Source organism: Coregonus lavaretus, assembly GCF_964263955.1.
Source record: "Coregonus lavaretus genome assembly, contig: HAP1_SCAFFOLD_79, whole genome shotgun sequence".
NCBI lineage: Eukaryota > Metazoa > Chordata > Actinopteri > Salmoniformes > Salmonidae > Coregonus > Coregonus lavaretus.
In genome coordinates this window covers 159,519-171,953 of record NW_028157882.1, presented here as the reverse complement: position 1 = coordinate 171,953, position 12,435 = coordinate 159,519, and the positions used below count along the sequence as shown (strand labels likewise).

Genomic DNA, 12,435 nt, shown 5'->3' with positions numbered 1-12,435 from the left:
AATTTTAGAATAAGGCTGTAACCTAAGAAAATGTGGGAAAGGTCAAGGGGTCTGAATACTTTCCGAAGGCACTGTATTTGCTTCTATACCATTTAAAAACGAAATACATTATATCACTATACAGCTATTTGCTACTGTACTGTTAATTATATAGAAGTTGTCTCCAATAAAGGGGTGTGATTCCTCAGACACTGTACTAATAGGATCTGGTGTCATATCAGGAAGATTTGCGTCATTAGGTAGTTATTTTTTTTTAGGAAAATCTACTGTCAACTCTTACCAAAAATGTATTTTCATTACAGCACTATACAGCTATTTATTACTGTTCTGTTGGAACTGTACAAGTTGTTTCCAATAAAGGGGGTGATTTGGAATCATCAGAAACTCTGCTAATAGGATCCAGTGTCATACCATCAAAGTTTGCGTCATTAGGGTATTTTGTTCTGCAGAATGCTACGGCCTTGTTGAAAAGACACATTCCTGTGAAAAAGCATGTGGTAAAATAACTAAATTACACTGACAGAGACAGTGTTGACTGACAAACAGGCTTGCTTGGCTGAACATCAACTTTTGAATTATGAAATAGTTTAAATGTATATATCGTTATTTGTTAAAACGACTAGCTGGTGTTCTAGGTTTTCCTGCTACTTTTGTTAGTCAGGAATTGAACAGTATATTTTGGCAAAATGTAGAAGCGCTCCCCAAAATAAATAGAAATTGGTGGCAATACTCTACAATTGTTGTTCCACTTAATATTAATTAGAACCATTGCGCAATTATCATTCTAAATTTGAAAAACACTGAACAAAATTATGATATTATTGTGCAAGCAATACTTATGCAACATATGAGATATATCTTGAACACATTTGAACAAGAATTCAAATTTATTTAATTGCACAATACTATACATTCAAAAGGAGTGGTTAGTAAAATGTCATTTGCAGTCGAATATGCACACAGATTTTATTTCCAAAAACAGTGTGATGGGACAAGCTGGGCCTTTACGTATGCATTTTCTCCCAAAACATGTATGGGATAAACCAACTGTGTCTTAGCCCCACAGAAATGCGAAACCTTTTGGCAACGGAATTTAACACTGGAACATTTAAGCTGTAAATGTTTAATCAGAATTGATTTGGCATCAATAGAGTAAGGACTTGATTGTTTAATGTTATATGTCATGTATACTACAGTATTTATCTTTGAGATTTGTTTGGTTTATGCATCTCCTGAATATTACATCAGCTAGCAGGCTCAAAGGCAGATGTGCATCATACAGCATTGACACCTGTCTGGGAAAATACCTAACTTGCTTTTTATCATTTTCAGAAATATGTTAACAAATGTATCGGGTCAACAAATGTCCTGATAACACGTGCAGTAAAACAAAGCAAAAACGTCCACAACCCCCATTGAAAGTGTTTATGAATATTATTTTTAACAGATTATATATTTATAATTTGGGTAATATGATGTAAACAGCACTTTCATAAAGTTCACTCAAATGTTCATCCTTTTCTTTAACTTCAGTCGGTAGATATTATGTTCCAGTCATAGAACTTGAACAAGAAAGAAGAGCGTCGCTGTGTTGGTTGGGAATCATACCCATCTCACCAGATATGAAGTGGAGCTGTTTTCTCACCAGCCCCACCTACAGCACTCTCCAACTTCCTGTTCTGGATCTGGCTCCACTTAATGTGCCTTCTGTACTGCTGGGGGGAGGAGATTAAATGGGAGGTAAACAAAGATGAAGAGCTCTACTCCACCACTGGCACCGGAGATCAACCATCTACTCTGCCGTACTGCTAAATATCAGATCACCCCTCCATCTGCTTTCCCTACCCTCACACAATGTCAGCTTCTCTTTCCATGAGGTGGAGGAAGAGACAGAGACGAAGAGACAGAGAGGAAGTGAACAGCGAGGATGAGACAGCGAGGAAGAGACGACGAGGAAGAGTCAACGAGGAAGAGACAACAAGGAAAAGACAACGAGGAAGAGACAGAGAGGAAGAGAGACAGAGGACGAGACAGAGAGGAAGAGAGACAGAGAAAGAGACAACGAGGAAGAGAGAGAGGACGAGAGAGAGGACGAGAGAGGAAGAGAGAGAGGAAGAGACAGAGAGGAAGAGACAGAGGAAGAGAGAGAGAGGACGAGAGAGAGAGGACGAGAGAGAGAGAGGAAGAGACAGAGAGGAAGAGAGAGAGAGCGGAAGAGAGAGAGGAAGAGATAGAGAGGACGAGAGAGAGAGGAAGAGACAGGGAAGAAGAGACAGAGAGGAAGAGACAAGTATGTCAAAATCTTCAACATGGAGGAGTCTGTGGGTGCTTCAGCTATATTGAACTTCTCCTTTTCTCCTCTCTCCACACCAAAAATGTTGAAATGTCAAGCATGAGGCTCCATACAAAACTGTGACCACTGCTTTTAAAAGACGTGCAGGTATTACGAAAGCCACCAGTCCTTCATCTGGAATAACTTCTTCAAGCACATTGACATCAAAACGAAGAACACCCATATTCTGGATAATAACACTTCCAACCTCATAGAGGAGTGTGATTCCTTCTAGGAGAAGATCAAAGCTGCTGGAGGAATCAACCTCTCTGTTGTAGGCAGGGAGGATAGTGGTAACGGAGTAGAATAGAGTGTAGATAGTTTTTATTCTATTCTAAAGCTGCTGGAGGAATCAACCTCTTTGTTGGAGAAATTACAGAATAGCAACTGCTCAATCCAACAGACCGACAGACACACCCCATGGGTAGAATTATAATTCAAGTTTCTAGTCTTGTTCAAATACAGTGAAGATTTAAAAATAGTTTGTTGTTTGTAATGGTATTCTACAGTGTAGGTGCGGGGGGCCATCCCGTGCCAACACTCAATTGATGGTGGATGAGCTTATGACCCCCCATGCTTGCCATAGAATTGACATGGATGGATGTGCATAGCGACCAGCTGATGAAACCCATCGTCTGCATGGTGAGAAACACACCTTCACAGCACAGACAGACTCACTGTGTTCACTGACATTCAAATTCTCTGCTCACAAACATACTGGAACATGCTGTTTCAACGTACACATCAGGGCATTGAAAACTGACTCGTACGTTTAACTGGTGAACAACGCTATTGCTTTTGTTTGTTTTCTCTGTGTGTCCCTCTGTCCTCCAGTCTGACATGTTTTCTCTGTGTGTCCCTCTGTCCTCCAGTCTGACATGTCTTCTCTGTGTGTCCCTCTGTCCTCCAGTCTGACATGTTTTCTCTGTGTGTCCCTCTGTCCTCCAGTCTGACATGTTTTCTCTGTGTGTCCCTCTGTCCTCCAGTCTGACATGTATTCTCTGTGTGTCCCTCTGTCCTCCAGTCTGACATGCTACGCTCACTATCCACCACGTGACCCACAGTCAACACTGAAGTTCACAGAGGACTTTGGACAGGAGGGCTGAATGAATGAATTTTTGAATAGAATAAACTAATTATTCTCTGAATAAAACATGTAAATAAAATAAAAAAACAAACAAGATGTGCTTGTCATTACTTTAACTTCACATGATACCTGCATTATAGTAGATCACTGGTTAATAAAGACAACTTCCCTTATTTCTACCCACATTTCTGTCCATAACTTTTTTTAATCAGGTAATTATTAGAATAGATTTCTTTGCCTTAATCTTACCAGGGAAGACATAGAGACCTAGGTCTCTTTTTCAAATGTGCCGTGCACAATACAACACAAATATACATATATACATATATATATATATATATATATACACACATATACACACACACACATTAAAATACAACAACTCAGTCAAGGGAAGCACAAGTAAAACATCACAAATCACCCAGAAAAACTGTTACATTAAAACAGATACATGCGCAGTCTGGTGAAATGACATCAATATGCACATGAAATGTTTCCGAGAGGTGAGTGTCTGGCTGGTTGAATTGAGGTAATGGAAGTTTAGTTTAGAAAGTATTGATTTATGCAGATAGAAACTGAATGGATTTCTGAAGGATATGATCCACATGTCATAACGCTTTAGTACATTTCCATATGAGAATATAAAAAAATGAACTTCAAGTTTCACAGAATAATCTGCAGAGCCTGGGGTCTAGCGTTAACACTCCCAGTTACATGTACTCTACTCCCCACTGGAGACCGGGGTTCAATTCCTGTGTCCACCCTCCTAATTTCCTGTCGACTCTCTGTTTTCGGCTGTCTAAATAAAAAAGTGTTAAAAAGGTCAAATATATATATTTAAAAAAGGTTTAACAGAATGACAAATACAGTCAGTCAATATGAGTTAGATATGTAGTTGCCCAGCTTGGCAACACCATTATAAGGTCAGTGTTGGGCACTGCACTGTGCTTTGCCTCCTGATGTTCTTTCAGGCTTTGTTTCCATTTAAAACAAATCCCACACTGATCACAGTTGTACGGTTTCTCTCCTGAGTGTCTTCTCTGGTGTTGCTTTAAATTTCCTTTCTCACTGAAGCTCTTCCCACATTGGGAGCAGTGGAAAGGCTTCTCCCCTGTGTGTCTTCTCTGGTGTCGCTTCAAAAATAATGACCGACCGAAAGTCTTCCCACACTGAGAGCAGTGGAAAGGCTTCTCTCCTGTGTTGTGTATTCTCTGATGTTTCCTTAGGTCTCCTGCCTGACTGAAAGCCTTCCCACATTGGGCGCAGTGGTGGGGCTTCTCTCCATTGTGTATTCTCTGATGACTCTGAAGGCTTCCTTCCAATTTAAAACTCTTTCCACACTGAGAGCAGTGGTGAGGTTTATTTCCTGTGTGAGTTAGCTGGTGTCGCTTCAGAAGTGATGACTGACTGAAATCCTTCCCACACTGGAAGCAGTTGAAAGGCTTTTCTCCTGTGTGAGTTAGCTGATGTCTCTTTAGGACTCCCGTTTGACTGAAACTCTTCCCACACTGACCACAACTGTATGGCTTTTCCCCTGTGTGTACTCTCTGATGTTTCTTTAGTTCTCTTAACCGACTGAAGCTTTTTCCACATTGGGAGCAGTGGAAAGGTTTCTCTCCTGTGTGTATTTTCTGGTGCTCCTTTAGATTTGCTTCTATACTAAAGCTCTTCCCGCACTCAGAGCAGTGGTAAGGCTTCTCTCCTGTGTGTATTCTCTGGTGTTTCTTTAGGTCTCCTGTCTGACTGAAGCACTTGCCACATTGGGAGCAGTGGAAAGGTTTCTCCCCTGTGTGTATTTTCTGGTGTCTCTTCAAATTGAATGACCAACCAAATGTCTTCCTACACTGAAAGCAGTGGTACGGCTTCATTCCTGTGTGAGTAAGCTGGTGCGTCTTCAAGCTGCTTGGGGTCTGAAAACTCTTCTCACAATGACCACAGGGGTAAGCCTTCTTTCTTTTGATAGTCTTTTTGTGTGGTATGAGGTGAGTTTGACAAATAAAACTGCCTCTGCAATCTGAGCAGGGGCGGGGCCTACAAGTGTGCCTTCTCAACTCCTCTGGCTCATAGAAACTAGTGAAGCAGTCCATGCAGTGGTGATGTTCCTGTCTTGAGTTCCTCTGCCTGTGTTTATGGTTTCCTGATGCTGTGGTACTGGGATCGCTGTCTGAGCCTGGGTTGGAGCTCTCTCCTGTGGGAATATGGTCAGATATGGGGTTAGAATTAGAAATTGAACATTGAAAGGGGCTTTAAAATACTTTTGATGCAAACAGAAGCACTACAATAGTTTGGGAATCCCCTGTGGTCGCCAAGGCACCAACCTCTCTCCGTACTCCACACCTGAACTTACCTGGGTCAGTGATACTATCTACTTCTTCCTCTAGATCCAAGGCACCAACCTCTCTCCGTACTCCACACCTGAACTTACCTGGGTCACTGATACTATCTACTTCTTCCTCTAGATCCAAGGCACCAACCTCTCTCCGTACTCCACACCTGAACTTACCTGGGTCACCGATACTATCTACTTCTTCAGTTCCTGGACGTTGAACAGCTCCTTCCTTCTTGTCCTCTTCTTCTTTCACTGCTCTTTCCTCCACCTCTTCTTCTTCTTTAATGCTTATATCCTCCTCTTCTTCTTCTTCTTTTACTTCTTTTTTGACTGCTCTCTCCTCCTCGATTTCTCTCTCCTCCCATTCCTCTTTGACAATCACATTGAGTTCCAGTGGTTGACTGCAGTCCTCCAGCTTCACTGAGACCATCTCTGGACCCTGCTGTGAGCTTCTCTGGGCTGGAACACCACAGTAAGAACCTGTTGACTCTGTGGAATTGGGTTCAGACATGGAAGGCTAGAGATGGATCCAAAAGTGGAAGCACAACACGCGAAAGGTGAGTTTCACAAAAACCCTAATAAAAAAGGGATACACCATGCAAAATATTCCATGTACTAGGAATCTCTGCTTTAAATTTAGCTAGCTAGCTAACGTTGCAGTGCCGATGGCAACCATAGCTACAGTGGGGGAAAAAAGTATTTAGTCAGCCACCAATTGTGCAAGTTCTCCCACTTAAAAAGATGAGAGAGGCCTGTAATTTTCATTATAGGTACACGTCAACTATGACAGATAAAATGAAATTTTTTTTTCCAGAAAATCACATTGTAGGATTTTTTATGAATTTATTTGCAAATTATGGTGGAAAATAAGTATTTGGTCACCTACAAACAAGCAAGATTTCTGGCTCTCACAGACCTGTAACTTCTTCTTTAAGAGGCTCCTCTGTCCTCCACTCGTTACCTGTATTAATGGCATCTGTTTGAACTTGTTATCAGTATAAAAGACACCTGTCCACAACCTCAAACAGTCACACTCCAAACTCCACTATGGCAAAGACCAAAGAGCTGTCAAAAGGACACCAGAAACTAAATTGTAGACCTGCACCAGGCTGGGAAGACTGAATCTGCAATAGGTAAGCAGCTTGGTTTGAAGAAATCAACTGTGGGAGCAATTATTAGGAAATGGAAGACATACAAGACCACTGATAATCTCCCTCGATCTGGGGCTCCACGCAAGATCTCACCCCGTGGGGTCAAAATGATCACAAGAACGGTGAGCAAAAATCCCAGAACCACACGGGGGGACCTAGTGAATGACCTGCAGAGAGCTGGGACCAAAGTAACAAAGCCTACCATCAGTAACACACTACGCCGCCAGGGACTCAAATCCTGCAGTGCCAGACGTGTCCCCCTGCTTAAGCCAGTACATGTCCAGGCCCGTCTGAAGTTTGCTAGAGTGCATTTGGATGATCCAGAAGAGGATTGGGAGAATGTCATATGGTCAGATGAAACCAAAATAGAACTTTTTGGTAAAAACTCAACTCGTCGTGTTTGGAGGACAAAGAATGTTGAGTTGCATCCAAAGAACACCATACCTACTGTGAAGCATGGGGGTGGAAACATCATGCTTTGGGGCTGTTTTTCTGCAAAGGGACCAGGACGACTGATCCGTGTAAAGGAAAGAATGAATGGGGCCATGTATCCTGAGATTTTGAGTGAAAACCTCCTTCCATCAGCAAGGGCATTGAAGATGAAACGTGGCTGGGTCTTTCAGCATGACAATGATCCTAAACACACCGCCAGGGCAACGAAGGAGTGGCTTCGTAAGAAGCATTTCAAGGTCCTGGAGTGGCCTAGCCAGTCTCCAGATCTCAACCCCATAGAAAATCTTTGGAGGGAGTTGAAAGTCCGTGTTGCCCAGCAACAGCCCCAAAACATCACTGCTCTAGAGGAGATCTGCATGGAGGAATGGGCCAAAATACCAGCAACAGTGTGTGAAAACCTTGTGAAGACTTACAGAAAACGTTTGACCTGTGTCATTGCCAACAAAGGGTATATAACAACGTATTGAGAAACTTTTGTTATTGACCAAATACTTATTTTCCACCATAATTAGCAAATAAATTCATTAAAAATCCTACAATGTGATTTTCTGGATTTTATTTTCTCATTTTGTCTGTCATAGTTGACGTGTACCTATGATGAAAATTACAGGCCTCTCATCTTTTTAAGTGGGAGAACTTGCACAATTGGTGGCTGACTAAATACTTTTTTCCCCCACTGTACGTGTGTCATAAACAGCATTAGCGTTAGCAATAAGTGGAATCGGTGTCCCCCAATGAAACTGATGGAAACAAATGCAAATAGTGGAATCATGCCACAATTGGACAAGATAATGCTAAAACAAGGTTGGAATGTTGTTATATAAATTCAACAAGACAATAATTAGTTAATTAGACCCAGAAGAAATCTGTTGAAATCGCAAATGTGAATATATAGACTTCAAAATTGCATTTGGGGCATAGCCTACTTATATTGCAATGTACAGCCTTCCCTATGGATCTGGGGGTATCAGCCTACTCTGTGACACCCACAGATTACAATTATGAAGAAATGACACAAATATTGGCTCTTATTGTGGGACTTTAAAGGTCGACTTTGGGCAAGAAAAACTCCTCTTTCTCAACTTTCAAACAGAAATGGGGTGTTTATTTAGGTGGTTCATCGATGTGGCATTCTGGTCATGCGCGTCACAACCAAACATAGCGAGTTTGTTAGCTGAGCTAGCCACTTGTAGCTAGCCAGTGACTCCTCCAGTATGTGTTGACTTCATTTCAAAGGATTTGGCTTTTGGACGGAAGCTGTAGATATCGGTAAGAAATGGCACTTCCGTGGCCAAATATTGTATTCATAATTTTTTAAGTATTACATGACCAAAGTCGACCTTTAACTGTGGGAAATCACCTCACAATTCACTATATTGTGGGAATTGGACATTCATATTACACTGTACAGCAGAGGTCTTCACGGGTCCAACAGACCTGAAATTCCGAGTTCCGACCCGGGATCAGGTTCTAAATTCTGACTTTTGTTCCGGAACTGGGTCGGGTCTGATATAATTGCCACAGATCTGGGGTATGTGCAATTCAGTGGAGGCTCCTCAGACGAGGAAGGGGAGGACCATCCTCCTCAGTGAATTTCATAAAAATGTAAATTGTAAAACATTAAAAAGGTTATCCTTTTTAGATGAAACTATAACTAAATATAATCACGTCACCAAATAACTGATTAAAACCCACTATTTTGCAAAGAAGGTCTACAGTAGCCTCAACAGCACTCTGTAGCGTAGCACCATGGTGTAGCCGGAGGACAGCTAGCTTCCGTCCTCCTCTGGGTACATTGACTTCAATATAAAACCTAGGAGGCTCATGGTGCTCACCCCCTTCCATAGACTTACACAGTAATTATGACAACTTCCGGAGGACGTCCTCCAGCCTATAAGAGCTCTTGCAGCATGAACTGACATGTTGTCCACCCAATCAAAGGATCAGATAATTAATCTAGTACTGAAAGCATAAGCTACAGCTAGCTAGCACTGCAGTGTATAACATGTGGTGAGTAGTTGACTCAAAGAGAGAGAAAGCCAACAGTTGAACAGTTTTGAACAAATTAATTTCTTCCAAAACGAAGGAGAAGCAAGTGAGAAATAGTGTCTTTTTTTTCACTTACTTAGCTAACAAATGCAGCTAGCTAGTTTAGCCTACTGAAACACCCTGCTCAAACAGAGGGATGCTATGTTAGCTAGCTGGCTATGACTTTCCAATACAACACTGGAACTCTTCCAAATCAAGGTAAGCTTTTGGCATTACTAATTTATTGCCACCGTGGCCCCCGGTGTAACTGCTTACTGACTGTACACTAACGTTACTGCATGATTGTAGCGGGTTTACTAACGCGTTAGTTATATTAGCTAATATGGTAACAACGATGTAGGCTGTTTGTAGAGGTTTGGCTTGGAAAGGTTTTTTTCACCTGGTCACATACAGCTGATTTGTTGTGCATTGAAGTCCACAAGCGAAGGGAAGAGGAGGAATACAACGTGGCTGTTATGAGAGTGAACTCAAGAAGCTGTGCGGCTTGGCAAGGTCGTGTTTCGGGGACGCGTGGCTCTCGACCTTCGCCGCTCTCGACCTTCGCCTCTCCCGAGTCCGTAGGGGAGTTGCAGCGATGGGACTAGACTGTAACTACCAATCGGATATCACAAAATTGGGGAGAAAAAGGGGTAAAAGTACAACAAAAACATTTATGAAATAATAATAACTTTACGCGTGATCAGGGGTGTATTCAATCCGCCGATTCTGTTGAAAAACGTTTCTTAAACGGAAGCAAACGGAACAAAAACATACCTGAATTTGCCCAATTTGTTAAGTTTGCTTCAGTTTAAGAAACGTTTTTCAACAGAATCGCCGGAATGAATACACCCTTGATCACAGGTACCTGGAATTTGTCCAATAGAAACTCTCGTTTGCAACTGTTGGACTAATGATTACAGATGCAGGCAAGAGTGTGCAAGACGGTATTGAATGTCATCGTCTGTCACCTCAAATCTCTCGACCTGTGTGCACCTACGTTTAACACTTTTGGTTACTACATGATTCCATGTGTTGTTTCATAGTTTTGATGTCTTCACTATTATTCTACAATGTAGAAAATAGTAAAAATGAAGAAAAACCCTTGAATTAATAGGTGTGTCCAAACTTTTGACTGGTACTGTATGCCTAGCCGGTTCAACACTTTTGTGAAGGTTTAAACAACTTCTATATAGAACAAGTGTTTTCTTTCATTATGTTGAGACATTTTCTCCAACTGTAATATTGTGTTTGCCGCAATATAATAGAATTACCGGTAGGCCTACTCGCAGTCTCGTCCTCAAACCATAAACAATCACTTGACTTACTTTTGATATGACCCTAATAAAGTTAATAAACTTTTGTTTAGGTTTGGTGTGGTATGGATATTATTAGGCGGACTATGAAGGCAGTGTGCACCTGCACTCCAATGCTAGCTACATTACGAGAAATATAGTTTAAAGCGGAAATCAGTAGAAACAACAACAAAGCGGTGAAAAGCTGAGGGACGGGGCTGGAGAAATGTAACCACTTTCAAATTCATAGACAGAGCTATGGATGGAAGGTCTGACCATCCATAATATCAACGTTATAGTTTTAACCATGTTTTGAGGCTATATAGTGTTTGTTTATTTTATTTTACATTTTTACAAACGTATTGTATTTTGGGTTCTGATGAGGTGCAACAGCTCATGAGGCATTTTATAAGTTACATTCTTCAATAATCAATGGATGCATATAATTAATTAATATGTCCAAAAATGGATGTAGCAACTGCTGATTGACACTTTAAAGCAAACGAGAACTAAAACGGACATTTAATTTGTAATCACTAAAATATGACCAATGAAGTTAGCCACTTTAGCTACCTAACAAACGGCCTAGCTAGCCATGCTAATTTACTAACTGATCAGGGTTGCCAATGGATTTGTCATCTTAAAGATGAACGATTCACACTTCATATATTTGACATTGTCTTGATAACAAATAATAGGGTGATTCACAACACAGCGTCTTGCAAATCAACAAACTAGCTTGCTAGTTAGTTAGCTAGCTTCTAATGGCTAGCTAGCAAGCTAACGACGTAGCTAGCTAGATCAATAGGCTTATTGTTGATCCGGTGGACAAACAATAGGACTACTAAATTATGTTTTGTGTATTTGGAAACGTTCTAGAATATGTTAGAAAGCTTGAGTTTACCTTGACACTTAATTTTGAAAGTTGACAGCTCTTGTTGTTGTTGTAGTAGCTAGCTACCTAGAGAACACCCTATTTTATGAGAACGAGATTTATGTGCTGTCGCCGCGAGAATAGATATCTGAGTTCTCAAGACCGTCATGGCTGCGCTAGATGCCTACATTGCCCAATTTAATTAATTATTTCTTTATGAATAGGATAATATTATATTTTACCCATTGGTTTGGAGGTAATGGTGATTTTCAGCTCAGATCATATGTGAAGTGGCTTGAAGACCCTTTTAGCAGTTAATCACGGTTCCACACTTATGAAAGAAAGCAACTTCTTTGCTCAAGGTGTTTATATTTTATCACGTGTCGATATTCCCATTTTGTGGTTGAACGGAATGACTACACATAGTGCATTAGGAAAGTATTCAGACCCCTAGACTTTTTCCACATTTTGCTACGTTACAGCCTTATTCTAAAGTGGATTAAATTACATGTTTTCCTCATCAATCTACACACAATACCCCAAAATGACAAAGCGAAAACAGGTTTAGACATTTTAGCAAATGTATTAAAATTAAAAAACAGAAATACCTTATTTACATAAGTATTCAGCCCCTTTGCTATGAGACTCGAAATTGAGCTCAGGTGCATCCTGTTTCCATTGATCATCCTTGAGATATTTCTACAACTTGATTGGAGTCCACCTGTGGTAAATTCAATTGATTGATATAGAGGCGAAAGAAACGCACACCTATTTAGGCGAGGTGCTGGCTAACGGAGTAAAACACTTGAAAAAGAAAAGGAGAGCAGCACACTCTAGGAGCTCAGATGCTATCATTTAATATCCTAATAACCAACGTTTCGACAGACAA

The 12,435-nt window shown here is 40.9% G+C and overlaps 1 protein-coding gene across 1 annotated transcript; it reads right to left on the bottom strand.

Moving 5' to 3' along the window:
• Positions 1 to 3,816: 3,816 nt before the first annotated feature.
• On the bottom strand, positions 3,817 to 11,674 carry LOC311124684 (uncharacterized protein). The gene is made up of 4 exons (XM_084198787.1): positions 11,577 to 11,674; positions 9,781 to 9,992; positions 5,923 to 6,265; positions 3,817 to 5,607 (listed from the first exon to the last, which is right to left on the bottom strand). The coding sequence occupies exons 2-4, from the start codon at positions 9,808 to 9,810 to the stop codon at positions 4,289 to 4,291; spliced, it is 1,692 nt and encodes a 563-aa protein (XP_084054913.1). The 5' UTR covers positions 9,811 to 9,992; positions 11,577 to 11,674; the 3' UTR covers positions 3,817 to 4,288.
• Between the last annotated feature and the right edge of the window lie 761 nt (positions 11,675 to 12,435).

Coding starts and splice junctions, on each gene's coding strand:
- LOC311124684 (XM_084198787.1), bottom strand. CDS start 9,810: ATGCACAACAAATCAGCTGTATGTGACCAG. Junction 6,266..9,780: donor AATCAGCTGTATGTGACCAG/GTGAAAAAAACC, acceptor ATCCATCTCTAG/CCTTCCATGTCTGAACCCAA. Junction 5,608..5,922: donor AGATAGTATCGGTGACCCAG/GTAAGTTCAGGT, acceptor ATATTCCCACAG/GAGAGAGCTCCAACCCAGGC.